Source organism: Gymnogyps californianus, chromosome 2, assembly GCF_018139145.2.
Source record: "Gymnogyps californianus isolate 813 chromosome 2, ASM1813914v2, whole genome shotgun sequence".
Classification (NCBI taxonomy): Eukaryota; Metazoa; Chordata; class Aves; order Accipitriformes; family Cathartidae; genus Gymnogyps; species Gymnogyps californianus.
This window is the reverse complement of record NC_059472.1, coordinates 65,612,039-65,635,286: the sequence shown is the minus strand read 5'-3', so window position 1 is coordinate 65,635,286 and position 23,248 is coordinate 65,612,039. Positions and strand designations below refer to the sequence as shown.

The 23,248-nt window shown below is 45.3% G+C and overlaps 1 protein-coding gene across 2 annotated transcripts in view; it reads left to right on the top strand.

Moving 5' to 3' along the window:
• The first annotated feature begins 3,367 nt into the window (after nucleotides 1-3,367).
• The window catches only part of RIPOR2 (RHO family interacting cell polarization regulator 2), a 34,163-nt gene continuing 14,282 nt past the window's right edge, over nucleotides 3,368-23,248 (top strand). The window contains exons 1-13 of one of the 2 annotated variants that reach the window (XM_050892440.1): nucleotides 3,386-3,486; nucleotides 4,736-4,891; nucleotides 5,515-5,593; nucleotides 5,812-5,835; nucleotides 6,885-6,938; nucleotides 9,856-10,005; nucleotides 10,945-11,008; nucleotides 15,162-15,205; nucleotides 16,549-16,674; nucleotides 18,644-18,792; nucleotides 19,821-19,950; nucleotides 20,508-20,654; nucleotides 22,008-22,697. In XM_050892440.1, the coding sequence (XP_050748397.1) occupies nucleotides 3,386-3,486; nucleotides 4,736-4,891; nucleotides 5,515-5,593; nucleotides 5,812-5,835; nucleotides 6,885-6,938; nucleotides 9,856-10,005; nucleotides 10,945-11,008; nucleotides 15,162-15,205; nucleotides 16,549-16,674; nucleotides 18,644-18,792; nucleotides 19,821-19,950; nucleotides 20,508-20,654; nucleotides 22,008-22,697 (1,914 nt within the window). Of the gene's footprint in view, nucleotides 3,487-4,735; nucleotides 4,892-5,514; nucleotides 5,594-5,811; nucleotides 5,836-6,884; nucleotides 6,939-9,855; nucleotides 10,006-10,944; nucleotides 11,009-15,161; nucleotides 15,206-16,548; nucleotides 16,675-18,643; nucleotides 18,793-19,820; nucleotides 19,951-20,507; nucleotides 20,655-22,007; nucleotides 22,698-23,248 lie in introns of both variants that reach the window. The other variant, XM_050892441.1, reaches the window with a different exon arrangement.

The window sequence follows — 23,248 nt, the reverse complement described above, 5'->3', positions numbered from 1 at the left end:
AGTTTTCTTCTGTACAGAAATTAAACATACATTAATCACCGAGATTATATATAATACGTATAGAGAGAGCACAAGTCTATCTGGCCTCTGAGTTCTGACCGTTTTATGCAAAAGCAAAGCAAAAGTAGCTCCAGGCAGGTCTTCAATTTGCATTTCAATTGCACTTCTTCCACACTTCCTTCTGGTATCTTGAGGAAGGTCTTAGCTACTAAAGCATTGCAAAGCCATCCGAGTGCTTGAGCAAAATAAAGAAAATAAATAAGTAAATTCCTTTTCCAATATTATTAATTTTTTAAGTTTCCCCGAAGGAAAAGAAAACCGAAACACTTTCAGTGTGTCTGCATACGGTCACACATGAACACAAAGATTTTGTTCAGAGTGAAACCCATTCATCTTTCATTCACATTAATACAGAAGATATTCATCATGTGGAAGATGTTAGCATTTTGACAAGAGTTTTGAATCTAAAGTAATTATGTTTTTATAGCCAATGTGGTCATGATTAGCACCCAACTTCAAGTTTGGTTTTATTCCTCTTACTTTTTGAGGAATGGCTGATGTTTATGCTCTTAAATCTCCTCTGACTGTCAGTGTTGTTTAGCTTCTACGCTCATGGGTCTCCAGATGCTGTCAGGGGGTGTGTTAATCATCCTGTCAAACGATGCAAATGCTGAACACTTGCAAGGGATTTTCTGCTCCTTGGCACTCTGGACTCAACTTTCAATGCAAATACTTGTATGCAAATGGGAGCATACAGCACAGAGCCTAACTGTCTCAAGGTTATTTGCAAAACCAAAGGGAACTGTCTGCGCGAACCCCCAGAGTACTGTGGTGGTTTCTGCTTTGTCTCTCAGGAGCTGGTTCTCAGTGGGGTTTGAACTGTTAGACACCAGCTGGCACGGGTAGACGCTGTACCATCTACAGGGATGCGAGGTTTGACCCAGGAAGCTGTGAAGTGGCTTCTGCCAAGTGCCAGGTGTCAGCAAGCCTGAGCAGAGCTCAGCCCTGCAGAGGTGTGCTGAGAGCCTTAAGGAGCCAGGGGTGAGTGTAGGGCCAAATCTGGGCTCTCATTGACTGAAGACTCAGTATCTCCGGCCGTGGCTGGAGCATGTTTATCCCTGTGCGAGTTAGCTGAACTCATGCTCGCTGCGGTTTCTCTTGAGCCTGCAAGGAGCGTCTGCTCCCAAGCCTCCCCTCTCCCACCCTCTCCCTTTCCTCCGTCTCTCTTGGCTGTGGGTTTCTGCCCAGGTGGGTGCTGATAGCCCTGGTCTGCCCGAGATCAACTGCTCTATCCCAAGGGTTTATCTTCGCTGTGGTTAAACTGGCTCAGCGCTGCGTCCGGGCTCGGCTGGGAACACAAATGGTGGAGCACCGTTATCTGCTGGCCACAGCAGAGGAGAAAACTCACCTTAATTGCAGCCCAGGTGGTATCTCTGAGGGCTGTCCAGTCACAGGGGACAGCCCTTGCTTCCAAAACATATAGATTTACGCTGTTTTGGTTGTACAGTAGAGAAAACTTCACATTACCAGTAGCGCTGGCAATGCTGGGACAGGAAGAAGTATTTGTGGCAGAGCTCTTGCAGAAATATTCCTGACAAAGCAGCTCCTGGGGCAATGCAGTCCTCGCCACAGAGAAGCAGTAGATTGCCATGGCAGCTACTGCCACCTCAAAGAGTATTTGCCCAGCTTAGCACTACAAATTAAACATAACTGGATGGCACACAACATTTCCCCACGTATTTGCTTTCTCCAGTGAGTGTTTGCCGTGCAGGCACCATGTAGCTCTGGTGCTTATCTTTAATAAATACGTTTGGTTGCAAAGGCTTACACTGCAAATCTCTGGCCTTCACAAGTGGCTGCTTTTTTGGGCGCTCATCATCATCCCTTGTCTGTGGGGATGAGAGGGTGGTTTAAACTCGCTGTCACCCCCTCGGCCCCGTAGGCTGCGGTTTCACAGAGCATCAGCCTCGTTGCCTGCAGGCAGCTCCAGCCCTTGCCATGCCATCCTGCCTCAGCACCAAGCTCACCCCTCGGCCCAGCTGTTGGATTGAAATGAACTGGGGGCATGGGGCATGCCAGGTCCAGCTTTTAAAAAAATATGAAAAAAAAAATTAAAAAAATCTCTTTTTCATTTTTTGTCAGGTTATTTTTAAGCTGGCCTAGTTTCTCAATCTGTTTCACAGTGCAACGGCATTAGCAGCCGTGCTGGCACCCCCGGAAAGAAGGAGGCAGTGAGAGGACAGGTCCTGCAGGACAGAGGAGCCGGTCCCTGGCAGCACCTGAGGACCAGTGCCCTCTTCTCCAGCATCCCCCTTCCCCTCCCACTCCCTGCTCTGCTGCCTGGCCTCAGCTGGCTGTGATGCTCCTCAGACGGCTCCATGAGGCCATTCATCTCACCAGAGCAGCACAAAACCAAGGCAGCATAAAAATCTGCTTCGTTGTCTGCTGAGGGCAGCGAGCACTGGGGTTGGGACACGGAAAACAGCGGAGCAAGGAGGAAAGGAAGAGGGAGACATCCCCCTCTCCCCTCATGGCAGCAGCAAGCTGATGGAGCTGTTGTGGACCACGGCACTTGTTTGCTATTTCTTTGCGGGCGGATTGAAACCACTTTAGTTTGGTGCAGATGCTGAGGTGGGCATTGGAAATGAGCACACACAGAGCAAGTGCTTCCTCCTGGGGTGCTGAGCTCCCCTGAACACATGAAGTGCAGAGCATACGGTGCCTGGAGCTTGTTTACTCGTCTCTCGTCGTGGCGGAGAGCATCGCTCTCTCATCACAGCATGCCGTGGCTGCGTGTACACCCACCGCGTCTTCCTTCTCAGCAGCCAGGCGGGAACAGCCACGGGGAAAATGAGCAAGGATCAAACGGGAGCTGCAGGACTTGATTCATGCTGAATGAACCCTCTTTTTTTTATTTTATTATACGTAATAACACTTCGCGGTGATGGTGAATGCCCCCTAAGAGCTCTGCACACTCCCAAAATAATCTCCGGGACACCCTGATGTAGCAGATGGGGACAACAGGGCTGGGGGAGTAGCATGCCAGGCATGGCAGAAATCAGGGATGGTGTTGGGATTATCACACTGAAGCATCTGGTTTCTAGTCCCACATCCAGACCCTCTTTGTGTCTCTGGCACATTTGCAGTAGATCCTGGGCCATAAGTCAGAAGTGAAAATAGGACCATTTTATTTTTGAGGCGGGATGATTTGGCCATGCAAACAGATTCGTGCCCTGGCTCACGGCCCCTCGTGGGGTTCAGTTACCCCTTACCATGACTGATGGACACCAGGCGGTCCCATCCTCACTGCCTCCCTCTTACCCTCCATTGTTGCTGACCTGCTTTCTGTTGTTTTTCAGGAATATCTTCCAGGCTCCCCGAAATCATGTCAATAGGATCACATTCATTCTCTCCAGGAGGTCCTAATGGGATTATTAGAAGCCAGTCCTTTGCTGGCTTCAGCGGGCTTCAGGAGAGACGCTCCAGGCAAGTGCCATGCTCTCTAAGGGGAATTTCCAAATCAGGCCCTAAGGAAGCCCTGGGGTTGAGGGGGTGAAGGTGGAAAAGAGGCGAGAGAGGACTGCCTTCTCTCTGACTTGCCGAAGAAAGCCTTCTAGGCTAAAATCTCTCTCTCTCTTTTTTGTATAACTAAGCTGTTACCCTCTGCCTTAGCTACCAAGTGCCTGTTTGCCTCTCCCCCATTAATGCAGGGCTTCCTCACATGCCTCAGAGCTGTGACAGAATTTCAGAGAATCATTTTAATTTACTAACTTATGCAGTGATCTTTTCAACATGTGAAATGTGCAGGAACATAATACACTTCCCACCACCCCCAGTTTAAGACCGTTGCTACCTAAAAGACAGTTTTCTCATTGCCACACTGCTACGAATTCAAAACAACTCCGTTTCCCTTGCAGGGCTGCCTTCATGTCCTGCTGCAAACAGGGCAGAGCTTGGCTGCAGAGCCCTTCCTTGGACTGCCTTTTAGCTAGGCAGGACTTAGGGCTTTGAGTCAGGCACTTACCAAGTCATCCAGTCCCTGATGCCCCCAGAGGCTATTTTACAATTGATTTTAACTTGTGTAAAGTGTCTGAGTGCCAGACCACCAGTTAGCAATCAAGGAGGAATGGCAGACAAAGGGTCGCCTCCCATTGTCAGCTCAAGTCAGTGATGGTTGTTAGATGCTGACCTACCCCCAGCAGAGTCACCAGAGGCACCTATATGCGGCACAACTATCCTCCCTTTGCCATACAGAGCTACCTATGGTCCATGCTCAAGACCAGCGGCGTGATGCTGTCCTCCAGACATGCTCTTAACCGAGCCCCAATCTTCCTTAGGAGCACCCAGGCTTTACGCCTGAGATTATCTGGGCTCCCCTTTGTTTTTAGCACCTGGATGTAACTCAGCCCTTTTATGGCTGTGGCTGAGCAATGTGAGGCAGGACAGGCATGGTATAAGACAGAGAAACGTCTCATGAGCCTCAGACTCAGCCGGGTGTTTCCAGACCAGCATTCGTATCTCGGCAAGGCAAATGGCACGTCAAAAGCTGACAGTGTATGTCCCAGGCTCCTCAGACCTCTTAACCTGTAAACAAATGCAGTTCTTTAACTGGCAGGCACAGAAGCAGATTTGTTTCTGCTAGCAGAGATAACATCAGAAGATTTCTTCAAGCTACGTTCCTTTGAGATCATTATGATTTATAGGGGTTTCCTCCTCTTTAATGTTCATTTTGCAGGTGTAACTCCTTTATTGAAAATTCCTCTGCACTCAAGAAGCCCCAAGCAAAGGTGAAGAAAATGCATAATTTGGGCCATAAGAACAGCACCACACCCAAAGAGCCCCAGCCTAAAAGGATGGAAGAGGTCTACCGAGCCCTGAAGAGTGGCCTGGAGTAAGAGCCTTTATCCTGCTTGTTGATTGAAGCTTTCTGTGGCATTTTAGACCCTAGAGAAACATATCACAGTAACAAGGATCCTTAATCATAGGAGAGGAAAATATACCTCTTGGAGCCTGGATTGTAACACTAAGGATCTGAAATATTTGTATGGGAAATGGGGCAGAATCCCATTTCCACTCCAATTGCTAGGAAAGCTCCCAAAAGCTGGGATTTCAACATTTTTTTCCTCCGAATTTCCTAGAGTCCTATCAGAGACTTGTATTGCCCTTAAGATAAGTCCCAGACGATAACAGGGCTTTTACCAGCCAGATACAAGAGCAGCGATTGGAAGGCACCAGCCTGTAAACTAAGCAGCAGATTAGCTTACTTGAAACTGGTTGTTCAGCGTAAGGAGAACACCAAGCTCTTATACACAGCTAAATAAGTGGCTCCTATTTATTCCTAAAAAGGCAGCAGGGAGCTGCTTTTAGGATAGATCAACGTAAATGAGTTTTTGTCTGAAAACGCATCCAGTGAGGAAAGCCATTTGTTGGGCAGATTTTCTTTTAGGATGGTCAGCAGCCAGCTCAGTATGCGCTGCAGAGCTCATGCATCCCTTCTCTGGTTTGTGTTTACAGCGAGTATCTGGAAGTTCACCAGACAGAGCTGGATAAGTTGACTACTCAGTTAAAAGACATGAAAAGAAACTCACGCCTGGTACGTGTCATGCTTTTTCATCGTGCGGATGCACAGTAACCTTCTCGAGGTGCTGGAGCAGCCAGGGGGTGGGAGCGGGATACAGGGAATTTGCACTGATGCTCTTTTTCCTTTCCAGCCCTCGTCTTGTTTGTGATTTCTATTGATTGACAAACATTACTTTCTTGTGCTGCTGTTATGTTGCAAAATTAATCACAGTTTCATGTTTTCTGTTGCAGGGAGTCCTGTACGATTTAGATAAGGTATGTTACTCCCTTTGACACTGGTTTCGCAAGGAAGCGTTTGTATCCGTACGGTGTACGTAGCTGGCATGGGCAACCTCTCTCAGCCGCATCTACTACCCAGGCCAGCACTGTTGAGGGAGAAGTTACCTGACAACTTGCATTTGCGAAGGAAGAAGTCCCGCTCCCCTCCTCTTCCCAAGGGCTCTGGTACTTGCCAGGCACCTGGCAGTGTAGTGAGCCAGCTGTGCTCACTAACCCAGCATCAAACTTACCCCATCAGCCCTTTCCCGGGGTCTGTCGAGTTAAACTGGCTCCGGGACAGGCACAGGGAAGGAGGCAGACCCCTGCCAGGGGAGGAGGGAGGCGAAGGAGCGAGACCTCCTATTTCTGTCAGCTGCCAGCCGTTAAATCCATCGCCTTGTGCAGCTTCACCCTGCCAGCTCTAGGCGGGTGGGAGGCTGGCAGCGGCACGCCAGGAGTGGCTGTGGGAGCCAGGTCAAGCCCCAGCTCATCCCTGCTCCTGCCAGTTCTGGGGAAGGAAAAATTGAAAAATTAAAAATATTTTTCCCTGCAGGAAAATTTGGGTGAAACAAAAGGAAAGCTGTCAAAAATGTTTCCTGAACAAGTCTGGCTTTTTTTCAGTCAAAATGCCAAGCTTGGGTATGCTGTCAAAACCAGTTTGCTGAGGATGAGAATGGATTTTGAAATGCAAAACCCGATCAATTTTAGTACAGGTTTTCAAAGCACTGAAAATACTATATTTTGGGCTAAAAAAGCTCTGATTTTTTTTTTCTTTTTTAAGAATTCAAAAAGCTAGGGAAATCCCATCAAAGAAAAACTCTTTTTTGTTTAAAAATATATTAGGTACAGAATTCAGTGAGCTCCATTTTCAGCAGCAGATTAATGGTAGTAAGGTGGGACAGCTAATTCCTGATTCATGGACAATGAAACCCTATGTGTTTCAAGGAGGAGTTTCTCAGATTCATGGGGGCTAGCAGAGCTAGTGTGTCGGTGTCTTACTGATTTATTTAAATGTGCCTCACCCTCTGCCTCTTCCTTTCCTTCAGCAAATCAAAGCGGTCGAAAGATACATGAGAAGGCTGGAGTTCCACATTAGCAAGGTAATGAGCACTCCTATCATCTTTCTTCTGCATCTGCTCCTATGTTATTAGGAAAAAAAACCCTTGGCCTCCTGCTACCCCTACACTCCGGGGAGGCCGCCCTGATGAAGCCTCTCCCAGATTCAGTATTTTTACTACAATGGGCTGGTGGTCGGAGCCAAAAAAAGAGTTTCCACATGGTTTGTAGCCCCTGAGGTCCAGCCGTGCCCCGAGACACTCCCGCCCGCTTTTAGGTACAGAGAGAACATAGGGTCAGGCGCTTGCTGGGAAAAATCTATCTCATTGCATGCTTATTGTTAAACTACAGGTAGAAAGAGAGCTGCACCTGAAAATAAATTAATTCAGCAGTTGTCTCTACTGTACGCAGCAGCTAGATTGGATTTATTCCTGGATTTCACTGCTAACGCTTTTGCTGCGTGGCTTGGGGCCCACATCCACTTGATTACATTGGTGAGAATATTCAGTAGAGGTACTTATGATTTATACTAATACATTTTAGAGCTGGACAAAAGCCATGGCGTGTGTTCTCGTAGTTATAAACATATCTGCTAGCGATTAGTTGTTTTTCTGAGCCTAACAAAAGAATGAATTATTTTTGACGGATGAAATGTCTTTTGAGAGTCATTTGAAAAGCGTTCGCACAGCTTGAAGTGCTCCAATTATGACAACCCATCCAAACCTTTTAATTTCAGTCTTCTCTTACTCTTGGAGCCGAAAAAAAAAATATAAATCATAAGGCGATAGACTGAAATTTTGTTCCCCAAACCACCTTCTCTCTTGCTGGCAACATGAATGGCAAAATTAGTGCTTAAAGAACATTTCCATTCAAGTCCTTCCCGCTCCAGCCTGCTCAGAGCTAATGGTTTCTGGGATTATAATAGGACTGAAAAGCACCAAACGCAAGAGGTAATGCTGGTCAGTATTACTCGAGCTTGCCGAGAACATTACTTCACTTTCCGTAACCCACAGCAACAGAGACAAAAGGAACCGAGCTGTGCTGCGTTAAAGCTTACAGGCTTGGACAGGTAAAGAAACATCTTTGTTTCTAATGCTAGAGAAGGTATTTTTCAGCTGTGCCAAATCAGGGCAGCAGCGATGCCTTCTGCCGTCTGCCCACTGCCGCTCCGTACAGGAAGCAGAGCGAGGAAAACAGGATGCACAGCAGCAGACCCTACGTATTTAGGGGGGCAGATGAGCGTGCCCGAGCCGCGCTCGCATGGGCAGGGGCAGGACATCAACTGTGGGTTAACGCTCCACCTTGATGGCAGAAGTAAATACCAAGTGACAGCTATTTATAGTAACTGTCTTCAGCTTGCTGACTTGCAAGAGAAATAGGAGTGGATATGACTCCAAGAAGCTTTTTTTGTAACTTTGAAATGGCAAAATGCTACCTGTGCCTCCATTTCTCTTTGCTGAACTCTTTCACTTTGCCAAGCAGTTCCTGTTTTGGTTAGAGATCCCTCAAGTCAGGGGCTTCGACCATCGGGAATCCAAGCTGGCCTTGTAAAAGTCGACTTAAGGCTTTGAAGCTGTCAGGAAGACCAGTCCCGTTCAAACAAATAAGCAACAGCACTTTTTGTTAGAGGTTAAGCAGGCTTGGAAAATGGGATTTGGAACACGCCTGAATTGTCACATTGTCTAATGCAGCAACACAAAGTCGTAGACTGAGGAAGCCAAGGCGCTGGAAGCCTTCATAGGCAGAAACTCTGCTGTGAAAATCCACTACTGAGCAACAACCACCATGGGGCACAGGGTGATCGCTTGATGTCAGAGATAACAAAGGAAAAATGTTATTCTAGGTAAAAACCAAATATCGTCCTATCTTAGCAGGGACATTAGAAGCAGAAAGAAGAGACAGCTTCCTCTGTTCCTTTCCTTCTCTTCACCCTGATAAAGTCAGATTAGAAAACCTACATCTCCTGTATCTGGCAGATTAAGTTTATATAAATATATACCACTATATATAGCTGGTATATATATACACACCAGCTATACCGCTGTAGACTCCCACCGAACAGCTCAGATGATGGAGTAAATGTATACATTCAGCACAGGGATCAGAGGGAAAAGGGAAACCAAAGCATGAGACACATAAATCCATTGCACTCTGAAGCTAGATCCGGGTGAGACTTTAAACAGTGTGTGACTAGGTTTTTCAAAACTTCCAGAGTGGTTACGAAATGTTGAGTGCCTAAGTCACGCCAAAGGAGTTCAAGAAGATGACGAGGAAATTATATGAATGCCTAAGGGGCTGAAGTTCAAAATACTTTCTTAATTTGACATCTGCTGTCATCTTATACTTAATTACATATACATCTTAATTTGACATCTGCATAAACCCTTTACTTGTGCTGATTCTATGACTCCCAGTTTCTGGAAGATGGGCAGTGAGAATTCAAAAAATCACTCCCTGCTTCCAATACTACCTATTAGACAAATATTGCAACAGCCTCGATCCACGGCTGACATTAGCAATACAGAAGACATTGCTGGCCCTGTTAAATGTGCCATTTAACGCATCCATTTTGCAGTGTAGACGTTGCAGTTGCCTTTGAAAGAGCTCTTCCACACCGATATATTTGAGAAGCTTGCTGCACGCCTGCCCTACCGTTACGATTGTGCGTAGCCCAGACGGGGAGGAAAGGGAGTAGCAATGGTTAAAGGCATGCAGGGCAAGCAGGTGAATTGCTGGCAGCATCTGGTCTTGCTGCAATGAGATTTTTACAGTGGAAGTTATTTTTATCTTGTGTTTCTTTTTCATAGACTGTAACAGTATCACAGCTTCATTTGCTCAGCCCCTCCATTGGATCTAACAGTTTGGCTGAGTTTCCTTGTAATGCAAATGGCTTCATTGTTTGTTGGGATTATTTTATTGGGTTTTCTGGTTTTTTCAATTCACCTTCCTTGTTCCCACTAGGTGGATGAGCTTTATGAAGCCTATTGTATCCGAAGACGTCTCTGTGATGGTGCCAGCAAAATGAAGCAAGCCTTTGCAGTGTCTCCTGCCAGCAAAGCAGCTCGAGAGAGTTTAACTGAAATCAACAGGAGTTACAAGGAGTACACAGAGGTACATCTTCATCTGTTTAGTCTTTTGCTCTCGCACTGTTTGACGGCCATGGGAACTTTGCCGCTGATTTCAGGGAGAATTTCATCCAGATAAAAGAAGTAAAAGCAAAATCAGCAAAGAGGAATTATTATTTCTTTGTTCATATTCAGATGAATACTTGATGACTTACAGAGATGGGTGACATGGGCCCAAAGAGTTCCTTGAAATAATAATGTTTATGCTCTATGAGAGCAGGCTCATACCCAGGAACTGCTGCGCAAGAAAAAGACATAAATCTGCCCCAAACCTACATATATGCTAACTTTGTCCTTCCCACCCTGCAAATTTGGGGATGGCAGGTTGGCTGGAACCCATGTGTATACAGACATCTGCTGCATCCTATCCTGTTTTACTTGCTGTGATCAGCATTTATTTTATTAAACAGGCAGTAGATGAAGAAGGGTCTAATAGTGTTGCAAACACCCCAGCACACAAGCTGTGACAGCCTTCCGAAATCTGAAGGAAGAATTGGAGAGGGTCCGGTACCCATCTCCTGCAGTCTTTTTTTTCTTAATGTAGTCCCCGTTTCTTGAGAGATTAAACCATGCTGGGAGCCAGTCTGGCATGGAGCTGCTGCTGCTGCTGGCACATGTCCTGGCTGGAGAGGACTGGGACAGTGACCAGGTTACGCTTCAGGGGCCACAACTGCCTTCTGCCAACAGGAGGATTAGAGCGCAACAGAAGAAGAGCACAGGGTTACATTCAGCTTCAGCACGAGCAGGCATAGCTGCCATTTTTAGGGCCAGACCTAGCTAAACAGCAAGGATGGCTCTGGCAGATTGACTTTATTGCAAAATATCTTTCAACTGTCTAGCAGAAGCTTCTCTTTCCAAACAGACCTTTAAAAAAAAAGGCAGAAAGAGGGTTTGTCTGATCTCACGATTCTCTTTTCCAACACAGAACATGTGTACCATAGAAGCAGAGCTGGAAAACCTATTGGGGGAGTTTTGCATCAAGATGAAAGGTAATTGCCTTTTCACCTTTCCCTTCTTTCTCCAAAACAGTAGCAGTTGCTGTGCACATTAGTGAGGGCATCGAGACATGCTAGTGTGACATGTATTTATGATAGGTGTGGTTTTCCCCCACCACACCCATCGCTAAGCCTTCAAACCCCCAGCTTAGACCTCTGCTCAGTGGAAAGGATCACAGAGCCAGGAACATCAAAGCTTAGAGAGAGGTTTTCTGAGATGATGCTTCTTGTTTTCAAGGCTAATTACCTCCCACAAACACTCCTCCCAACAGCCGAAGCAATTCAATTTGGAGGCTGCTGTACCTTTTGCCTCTATTTCCATAATCTTTTAAGTTGACTGGGAAATTATGTGAATGCCCGTGGAGCTGAAGTTCTAAATACTTTCTTAATTTGACATCGGCTCTTTCTATGTCCCTTACTTTTGCTGATTCTGACTGCTACTATTTTTGAACAAATGTAAAAAAGCAAAGACCTGGGGGTAGTTTACCATTTAAACACCTAGATAACTCAGTGGTAGCATTCACCTTTCAGTTTTATTCCTTGTCTTTACGACAGGGGACTTTATGGGTTTGAATACAATAGAATCAGTTTTACCTGAAGCCTCAGCGAATCACTAGGTATTGTTAGTGCTGTTATCGCTTTAAGACAATGTCTTGAAGAGATTGTGGGGGGATATCTTTTTTGGATCTTCAATCACTGGCATGAAAATAGTTCTATAAAACAAAATCGGCATCTAAACATTTGTGCACTCTTAATTCTTCACTTGAAATCTCGCCCATTTAAAAAACCCACGGTATTGCTGGTGGAGTTTTTAGAGTTCACAAATCTCATACAGGGTTTTGCTTTTGCCTGCCCTGTCACAGCTGTGAGTTAGTTGTGTCCGGGGTTGCGGTGCATGAGACATGATCTAGCCTAGATCAAGTTAAAATAGTTACTCCAGGCTTCCATACTAGAGAAAACAAGTGCAGCAGCTGTTATAGTTCTCCTGGCTCCATCCCACAGCACCAAACCTCAGGTTTTAAAGCCCCGCTCTTAGGTACTGGAAAGGCAGTTGAAGATGCATAGATGTAAAGTTACAAGATGGACACACAGAGTCTGAGCCAGATATTTCCATACAAAAACGCACAGCAGAACTGCAGCATGGACATGCTGAAGGAAACACGAAGTCACACAGTGTAGAAACAGAATTGCATCAGTCCAGGTCCCTCCGAGTGTTTCCTTACTTGCTGTAAAAGCGGTGTGACAGTCAGTTCCTGACAGCAGGACATGTTACAGAAGGTGTCATGGCGTCACAAATGGCTGGGCTGAAGAGGTCTGGCCCCTTCGCTCTTGTATGCCCAAATCCTCCAGCAAAGCTCAAGGGCTGTCGAGAAGGCTACACTCATGTGCAGGAGCGGAGCACAAACCACAAACAACAGCGACTTCTGAACACAGTTCTCATAACATAAAGAAGCCCAAATTAGAAAATAGCAAAGAGAAATGCTGTATCATTAAGTAGTGTCTAATTAGGACATCTAAGATTTCTATCTAGATAGTTTTCCCTAGGAATAGGAATCCAATAGGACAATCCAGCCGTTGCTATTGCTAAAGCTCACAACAGCTCTAGCACAAAAGCCTGCAGATCACGCAGCAAGCTTCCCTCTTAAATTATACTGCAGCATATCCAGCTAACTTTAGGATCTAATTTAAAATCAAAGCATTCCTCTCCCCAAAGCTTATCTGTTTCTAGCCATTCCAGTGAAAGTTATTTTTATTTTGTGCCCTCTGTCACTTACACTGAAAGCAAGCCAACCTACACAGTGCTGTCAGGAAGCAGGGGACCCACACTGTGGTTTTATGACTGATATTTAAAAAAAACCCGGCTAATCATTTTTCAAAATAAAGGTAATAAACTTGCCAGCAGGCTTAGATTACTGCTTAGGATTAATCAGCTGTTGAAATTAAACAGGGAAACCCAGCGTGGAAATTTAGAAGTTCCTGTATGGAATATGCGTGTCCTGTTATGATGTATAGGGAAGTGCCCCTATACCTGTTGGAAATGCCAGGACAGCAGGAGGTGAAATGCCAGGACAGCAGGAGGTGAAATGCCCAGCCGTTTCACACAGGGAGAGCTATACGCTGGCCTGACGCATCAGGGGCTCTGCAACACGGAGCCCAGCACCAGCAACTACAGTCCACGTGTCCAGCATCCTGCCCATGAGCGGGGCTGTACATGCTGCATGAACTTCAGGTGGCCCTGCCACCTTACCACAGCCACGTAATGACCCTATCCCCTAATTACTTGTGCTGACACCCCAGGAGCAATCTCCTGTCCCATCTGCATTACAAGCCCAGTGCTTTTACAAAGGCGTGACATTTGAAATGGTTCGATAGAGCCATTGGCTACTGCCATGTGTTTAGTCCCCAAAAGCCATTCAGTTACCAAAAAGTTGTTTCCTACGAAAGTATTTATCCCCTATAATCAAGTCAGCGCTTAGCCCCCTCTTCATCAGGCTGAAGAGCCTTGACCAGCCTGGTTGGGACAGTCACCGCTCACAGACCTTGACTCCAGACAATGTCCCTGTGGAGTTTTAAGCTGTGTTTCCTCACCCTCCCAACCCATCCACTGACCAAAGAAAGAACCTTTTATTTTCCTCAGATACTTTCAGTGATGTGTCCCAGCAGAGATCAAATTCACTTATAAAAGCATGCCTGGGGAGAGAGAAGCAGCAGTGGAGTGCTAGTAAGCTTAAATTATTTATAAACAGTAAATAAATTAGAAAGGGCTTGGTAATGTGAGCTCTGTGCAAGGGCCTCTCTGTTCTGCTAAACAGTAAGATGAGCGAAGAAAAGTCTTTTCTGGTCAAAGAAATGGAAGAGGAGGATCAGCAGATCACAGGGACAGGCCATGACTGCATGCAGGGATCTAGTTGCTCCTACAGTCCAGCTAGCAGGACTAACTCAGTCCGGTAAATAAAGCCAACATTAGGGTTCATCATACTTGCCTTGATTTTAACACACCCATGTATGTTCAGTCATGGCATTTTAGGATAAATGCAGCCCAAAGACCCCGGCAAGTTTGTTTTCATTCCTTTCTCTGCCACAGGCTTTGTATGTGTCCTCAAGATGGTTTCTTTGTGTTGCAACACTAGAGGCATAGTTTTAGGCTTACCCAGGCAAAGCTGGGTAAATTTTTGTACCAAAACAAGTGCGATAGCTACCTACTGAGGAGATCTGTGAGAAAGAAGAGGTTCCCTCTGTGGAGGGAGATGATTAGATTAATGGAAAACAACCAGTTGAATCCTGTGGAAGAGTGGGTCACAAGGCCAGGAGAGGGACGGTAACTTCCCTGGGATTCCAGCATGGTCCCTCAGGAAACTTCCATTTCATATGCACAGTGCCAATATAGAAATAGCATCATCATGTCCTACCTTAAAAAAAAAAAAAAAAAAAAAAATCAAGCAAACATATACCATAAGTGCTTTGCTGCACTACTTCTCCCCCTCTGGGGAAAGACGGGATAAATCTCATATTACAGAGGTCAGTCATGTTTTGTGATGTAGTTACTATTGAAAGATACTGGGATGGTATGGGAATTATAATGGTATGGAAACGCCAAGCAGAAGGAGCCCCTCTCACTTGCTGTGTCTCTGTTAAGATGTACTAAAAAGGAATCTGTGTTAAAATGTATAGCTCAGTCTGATTAGTGTTAAGCAGCAAGCACTACATGGTAATCAGCAGCTCGCCTACACTTCATGATAGTAAGGGCGTTAAGCTGAGTTTCTGAAGCCAGATGATGCCAGGAAGCTGTTCCTTCTTTTTCTGTAATTATTATGTAAAAGGAAACTTTGAGCTCTTGTAGGAGAAAAAGCTGGAAGCTGCAAGTCTTTCATATGCAAGAAACCACAGCACAATGAATTTTATACCAAAAAAAAAAAAAAAGAAAGGAAATTAAGATGGGGGGGGGCGCTGGGGTTAGTCTTGGTTTGGAGTGGCGGAGGCAGCAGTAAAAGGGGGGTTAAAAACACCCCCCGTGGGAGCGGCTGTGCGGGGGGCTGCCGCCCTCTCCTGTCCAAGCGCGGCAGCGGCGGCCCCGGGCATCCTCTGCATCCCGTTGCGCCCGGCAGCCCGGGCCCTCCCACAGCCCCTCCGTGTCTTTCCTTCTCAGGTCTGGCTGGCTTCGCTCGGCTCTGCCCGGGAGATCAATACGAGGTATGTCTGCGTTGGTTTACGGTTTATTGAATAGCAAAAGAATCAAAAGGAAGGTAGATTGCTGCTGCTTTTTACATCGTGATGAATAAAGCCTTATTCACATCAGCACGCCAAGAAACAGCTATTATTCTTCCTGTATATGCTCTGAAGAACTTTGCACTTCTCTTTATGTCTGCCTAGATCAGGACATCTGTCAGAAGACCTAAAAATTATATTCAGAGCATTGGATGATGGCTATTCAAAGAACTACAAGTTTTTTTTTTTTTTTAACTTTAAAAAATCTTATTCATGACAAACATTTCTAATTCCCCTGGAAAAAAGCATATGCCCCATCCCATGCACACAGACCAAATTGAACACATCCTTGCAAGCATCCTTTACTGGATGCTTAGGCTTTACTTTATCATAAAGCAGAGTAGCAGAAAGACACAGAATAACCATTTCTTGAGACCCAGATGTTACCTGCTGTGAGGCTGTGTCAGGATCGCTAGTTACTGCAGCATTCTGGTGGAGAACATCAAGAACGTCAAGCAGAGAACATCAAGAGCAGTTTAATTAGAGATGGATTAAAGTAAAAGCCTCCAGCTCTATCCAGAACAGAGCTAACTCTGCAAGAAATCTGCAGCGGCTTGATAACACATCTGCCCAACCTGTACTTCCCAGCTGTCTTGATCATTGATTCATTTGTTCCCACTCTTGTTACCTGTGACAAATCTCTCCTGCCACTCCCACGCCTGCAAGCGCCGTGTGCTTCCTCTGTGGGGCCAGTTAGTTGGTGCAGGTCTCTCCCAGCCAGACCACAGCCCAAAATGGGCTTGGTGCTCTTACTGCTTCAAATTGTGTTACTGCACTGTGGGTCTCATTCATTTCCATCACCAGTCAGCCAAAGTCTCGCAGCTGGGGAGGCCTCTGATGGGGCACGGCCAAAAGCTCACCTACTCTCTCCCCTGCCTGGGAAGGCAGCAGATCCAGCAAGCTGTAGATGTTAGGAAAGGCCACGGGGGCTTTCATCCTGCCCTCCCAAATCTCCCTGCCCACCACTGCCGCTTTCCCTGTAAGCAGAGTTAAAACTCCTGCAGCTTCTTTGTTACGAGTCATCTCGTTACATGAAGGTGAAAGCTGGAGCGAGGGGTACATTACTGAAAGGAGTGACTAGGAGAGTTGAGAGGCAGAGATCTCACAAGACAGACCTTTTCCTTCAGGCTTGATGGGAAGCAGAAGGGCAGCACCTACACCACTAACTCTTCCAACCTTTTTCAGACCCTTTCCCTAATTCTGTTTCTGATATTTGTGCATCATGAGAGCAGATTTCTCAAGAAAATAAGAGGATTTTTCGTTTTCAGATTTTCATGCGTTATGGTCGCCAGCGATGGAAACTGAAAGGCAAAATAGAAGTGAATGGCAAGCAGAGCTGGGATGGAGAAGAGATGGTTTTCCTCCCTCTCATTGTTGGACTGATCTCCATTAAGGTACACATGCTGACTCCTTTGCCTGCAAGCAAGGCAGGAGTCAAGAAGCTGCCTTCTCATGCACCATCAGCAAAAACACAGAAGCAGATCATTAAACTCTTTGGAAATGAGTCATCATTAGTATTTCCAACACACCTGCTAGAGTGAAATGCTATAGTATTGTCCAATCTAGATGCTACAAGACTAATCAGTTTGGGAGTCCTGTGGGAAAGGTTGTCCTAACTCTCCCCAGACTGCTGTCATAGCCACACTAACACAACCCTTGCCTCACATCGCTCTCCAGCAACTCAGATTATTCGCACCAAAGCAAGGGAACACTGGAAACCTGTTTGCTAACAGCATTCAGGAAAACAACAACAACAAAAAACCCAGAACCAAAAAATCCCACTACTGATGAGTTTGTTAATACTGGTCAGATAAGAGAGCAGCATCTGTTGATCTGGAGAAATACATAGGTCTATCATTTGAACACACACAGGGCCAGCTGGGCATAAGCTGGAACTGTCCTGAGGTTCAGTCCCACCACCCTGCACAGAACAGCAGTGCTACAGTGTGAGGTAGCAGGGCTGTGAGCTTTCGGCTCACAGTGAGATGGGGGCCTGTAGAAAAACCACTCCGACTTTTTGGCAGCTTCCTAGAGCACAGCAGTTCCCAAAATTTCTTAATGCTTGCAGCCTCTGTTGCCCTCTGACTCTATGCCGCGTCCCCCAGGGAAAGAACAACCTTTGCAACTCCTAGCAGTCAGCAGCAACTTTTCCTCCCAAACCGGAGTCTTTCCACCACTGCTCCATCCCCTCATTGCCCCAGGCCTCCCCACATACTTTTCTCCTGGCTGAAAGTCCATGTGCTTTCCTTCCAACAAACCTCCAACCTAGAGATACCCATTCCCTGGCCCCTGTCTAGAAATTGCCGCTAATAATTATTCCAGGTGTCCCAGGTTAGGCAGCTTAAATGGAAGAGTGTCTTGAGAGTCTCATGAGAAATGTCCCACTTAGACACTGCAAAAACTTTATGAAAAAAATGCAGGTGATTACAAAACCACCAACAAAATAATCCCAAATGTGTGAGACAGTAGGTTTTCATAGAAAGTCAAGTTGTAACACAAGGTGAGTCACTCTTCTCAATCTAACAAGACAGGTTTAAGGTGGAAGGTTAGGAGAGAACTCTTTCTTACAGTACACAAGAGCTACAAACAAGAGTCCCAGTACTATTAAGGTTAATGTGTATATTCTCACCCCTTTTTGGACTCTCTCCAAAGACTTTCACATAAAAGGTTCAAGAACTGACTTTCAAGCAAATAGCCAAGAGTTTGTTTGTATAGGAGCTGCATATATAACTGTCCCTTTGAATTTTCAGGCAGGTGTATCTGTAAGTATGAATAGTGCTCTACCCTGCCTACTCTTACTATAAAAACATATATGGAGGTGGTTCCTCACCAGTAGATCTGTGGAAGTCCTCACCAAAGGCCATCATAGATGCAAACAATTACATGGCTTCAGAGTTACAGGAGACAAATACATAGAAGAGAGCTCCCTTGGGAATTACTAAGTAGGCAAGCTACATCAGGACATTCCCTGTCATGAAAATTGTCAATTGCTGAGAGAGTCTTAGAGGGGAAAACATCCAATATGCTCTCCCTGTTCTCACTCTTCCCTTGAGCTCTGCTTACGGTCACTGCAAAAGACCAAATACAAGACTGGATAGCCCCTCGGTCTGAGCCAGTATGGTTGTTCTCTTCCGACACCCGTAAAAACACAAAGAAAATGCAGAAGCATGTTCATATGCAACTATGCATTTATTAAAAACAAAACAAAACCCAGATTTTTCCCCTAAGTAATGCAACAAACAGAGTCATATTTTGGAAGCCTTTTAGCAAGGGGTCCAGGCCAGAAAATCAAAACCATTGCCTTGTAATTAAGGATTGCAATGCCTTGCACGGTCCTAGATATCCTGTTCTTGTCTCTTACAGGTCACAGAAGTGAAAGGACTTGCTACTCACATCCTTGTGGGAAGTGTTACCTGTGAGACAAAAGACCTGTTTGCAGCTCGGCCTCAGGTGGTTGCAGTAGACATTAATGACCTTGGCACAATAAAGCTGAACCTTGAAATCACCTGGTAGTAAGTAGAGCTGGTCGGTTGGTCGGTCAAGTGGCTGTAAAAATTCAACCAAAGAGAAAAGGTCCATCCATGTCGTCTCTTCTCTCCATTTTGCTCCCTGCTGAGGCAGATGGGGAAGGAATTGTGGCCCAGGTTTGGGAGATGAGAAATAGTTCATGGTCAGCCACAGGTTCCTTGTGGCAAATGGGGTTGTGCCTAGTTTCAGCTGTTAAATTAGGTTTGGTAAGTACTGATGTTACAAGACACGTGAAACAGATAGTGATGAGAGATCATAGAGTTGCCTAAAGTGTATACTTCTTCCCCAAGCTCAAAAAAGGGACATAACTGAGTGCTCATATATTCACTAAAATTTTTTAATATTAGTGTAAAGTTCAGTGGAGTTGCCCTGGATTTACACTAGCATAGCCAAGTTCAGAAGTTGGCCCACCTTTAAAAGGTGGCTTTTAAGGGCTTCATACACCAGGAGGGTGGTGGGAAATCCCCTAGCATTGTCTGTCTGCATTGGTCAGCATAGGTAAGCTGATGGTGTTAGGATTCAAACCCAATTCTCACTGCATTTTAATAAAATAGGTAAATGTCATTTCTGAAGAAGCATTGGTGCATTTAACTTTTACAGTCATGTATGCTGTTTCTTGTAATGCAATAACCATGAAGCCAGCAATAACAGCTACTAGTTTCCTTTATAATGCAACAGCTCTATTAACAGTAGAGCACCTTTCTCATTAGTATGTGTGACACTTGGCAACTGAAATCCAAGAATACTTTTCATGTGAGAAGAATAACATCAGACTACGCTACATAAATGATTTCTGAGAGTAGAACACTTTTATCAGAACCGAAACCCACACTTCTGAGCCTGCTGTCTAATTAACAGGATTTTCTTTTAAACACTTCTGTTAAAAAACTTGCTACCTCTGGGTTGTGATGTGCTAATAAACCACCTTTTCAAAAATCCTTTCCATGGACCTGAAATTCCTTCTCACTCAGCCTAACAACCTTTTTTTTTTTCTCTGCTTGTGTGTCCGTAGCCCCTTTGATGTTGAAGACTTGACCCCGTCCACAGGAAATGTGAGCAAGGCATCTGCTCTCCAGAGGAGAATGTCCATGTACAGCCAAGGCACTCCCGAAACACCAACCTTCAAGGACCACTCATTCTTTGTAAGCTCTGTTCGGCTTCATGTTTATGTAATGAGAAGCCCTAGAGCAGTTCAAACACTGCAAACACTTCATTGCTTTACACGTCTAAGCTTTTTTCCCTGGTTCCAGCAGGTTACCCTTACAAATACTTATAAAGCAAGTGCATTCCTAGCTGCTAATCCTAAAAGAAGGTGACTATGATCCTGGCATCTCTGAAACTGTGTAGCCAATTATTGCATACCTATTCTTCTTGTCTGACTGCTATAATACTTGAATAATCTTTATAAAATGTGTCTTCATTTTGTAACAGTAGTTAAACAACCATTACAGCACCAGTATTTTTAATGTATCCCATGATAAAATTTGCCCCTGTACCGAATGTATTCACAGAGTGCTCCTACATTTTGCATGAATCAAATTCTGAATGCTTAATCAGGACTGTGTATAAACTGAATACGCCATCTGTACAGATATGAATTTTACAAGTGCTGCATCCCATGCCTGTAATTTAGCACTCTGCTACAAAGCATTCATTTAACTTGCCCTTCCTCACACCCTCTTTGCTTTAACTGTTGAAGAAATGGCTGCATCCCCTGCAAGACAGGCCAAAGTTGACAATCTTAGATGCTCTGCAAGATGCTTTCTTTGACAAGCTTCGTCGCAGTCGCTCTTTTAGTGACCTGCCATCGCTCAGGCTAAGCCCAAAAGCAGGGCTAGAGCTATATGTGAGTCCTGGGTTTTGTTTGGTGAAGGATTTTGTCAGTCCCTGTGTGGCATCTCCATTCCCACGCATGCTTCATGTGTTGCTCTCTGTTGCAACTCACTCATTTTGCTGACTGATTAGAGGGGAGAACATGACTGTGAGCCCATGCTGCTTGCATTAAATCAAAATTCCTCTTGATTTCTACAGGGATAATGATCAGAAGCCAACTATCTGTGGGCAGAGAGCAGGGCAGGAATACAAGCCAACATGGTATTCTTAAAAATCGCCTGCTAGACTGATTGATGTTATACATTTGCCTAGTAACATGACTTTCAGATGCTAAAAGCATACCCACGTCAAGAGAAAGAAGAAATGAACCTTTGAGTATAATTATGTTTAGGGAAAAAAGCTGCTAATGGTGCTGGGAAAAAAAGATGCAAGTCTTGGACATTTTAACCTTATGCACCTTACCAACATGTGAATGCCCACAGTTCTTTCCAGCAAGTTGTCAGCAAAATAGTAGTTGCCTTTCATCTGTGCTGTGCATTTCCATGAGTTGGCCACATAACAAAGCAAGATTTGTAGGTCAGATAGGCAGGTTGTGACTCCTATAGTGATTTTTCCCCATAGGTCAGTCAGAGAGATGAACATATGTATATGCTGTGGTCATTTTGGGGTCTGTATACACTATTTTTGCTTCCTAAATGATCAATGTCCCGGTCAATACACCACCACACAATTCTTCCGTTTCATTTCAGCAGAAACTCATGTTGAACAGGACTGCTATGTAACTCATGTTCAACAATTATTAGAGATATCCATGCCACATGCAGAACATACTTTCAACAAAAAAGAAATAGCATAGTAATATCACCATTAAAATGCCACGACACTAGAGAAACTTTTGGAGCAAACTGTATTAAATTTTAGGGATTGCTACTTTAGAAGTCAGAAAATAAATACAACAGAAATCTATAACGGGTAGGAAAATGCAGACAAGGTGGCTTAAGTACAACCCTATTAAAAAGAGACATGCCGCAGGAACTAGAGCAGGGCACTGGAAATGCTGTCTGAAGGAATCTGGTAGGACAAGCAGAATTCAGGTCTGTGTTCTGGGACTCACTTCCTAGAGCTCTCTGCTTACCAGAGAGATGCTGAGCCCAAGTTTTCCAGCAGTTTTCCTGCTGAAATCAGGAGCCGTGCCAGATGAAAGCAGAAGTTGGATTTGAAGTATTTTTCCTATCTCTCAAGTCTTGAATGCTTCTTTAATCTTTTTGCTTGCATTTTTCTCTCCTGGGCAGATACCGTATTTTTTTTTTTCTCTTTCCTGTGCTGCATGAAAAACATTTTCCCTCTTTCTCTATTATCTTTTCAGTCGAATTTGCCAGATGACGTCTTTGAAAATGGAACGGCGACCACTGAGAAGCGGCCTCTTTCTTTCACTTTTGGCGACCTGCCTTACGAAGACCGCGTGCCCCTTGCCAACTCAGCAGAGTCCTCTTCTGCTCACGTCAGCTCCAGCCCTGACATCACCGCGACCCCTACCCAGCACCGAGCTCTCAAGTCCTCCAAGAGCTCAAGCCTGGACTGTAGCAGCAGTGACTCCCGCAGAGACTCTGTCGCCGAGCCGAAGGACCTGCCGTCCCAGGGAGAGGGAGCAGCGGTTGAGAACAAGACCACCCCAAGGGCCGCTCCTGAAGTTTGCCAAAAAACCTCTGATGCTGGGAGCGATCATGTCTTTATAGAAACAAGTGTCCCTGTGTCTCTCCTGCAGGACACGGATGAAGGTTCAGAGCTCAAGCCTGTGGAGCTGGATACCTATGAGGGCAACATCACGAAGCAGCTGGTAAAAAGGCTTACGTCAACAGAGGCACCCTTGACCCCAGAGAGGCTGCCATGTGAGGGATCGATTAGTGGGGAATCAGAAGGATATAAGTCTTATCTCGATGGAAGCATTGAAGAAGCCTTGCAAGGGCTTCTCTTAGCTCTTGAGCCACATAAAGAGCAGTATAAAGAGTTTCAGGACCTGGACCAAGAAGTGATGCATCTTGATGACATCCTAAAAGTGAGTACGTTTTCGAAAAATGAGCGGGTAGAATCTCCTCCCCTACCTCGCAAACATCAAAGTAGGGTTTTTGGAGATCAGTAAAATTCCTCAGTAGCAGTAGATTTGCTCCTGCTTGGAGCATCTTTTCACAGTGTTGCATTTTTAAACTTTTGTCAGCAATGTGCTTACCGTAGCCTTGTATCCCCAAGCACTGGATCTTTTAATCTGCTTGAAACCTGGGGGAAAGAGAAAAAGGTGCAACGGCAGAGAGGTAATTAAATTATACCCTTCTCTGAAGAAACCACTTGTGAACCTGTTGCTTGTGCCATACTGGAGATCAGATTATAGCCAACCTTCTGCCTTTGAAATCCATGGGTCACATCCTCAGTGGGTGTACTTTAGCACACTACCCCTGAACTCTGTGGAGCTCTGCAAAACTACACCAGCTGAGAATCAGGCCTTGTAGCCATAGAAGTTGAATTTTCTAAATTGCCAAAGGGATTTAGAAGCACAAGTCTCACCGAAGGTTGCCATCCCCACATCACCTAGGCTTCTTCAAGCCTTTTCCT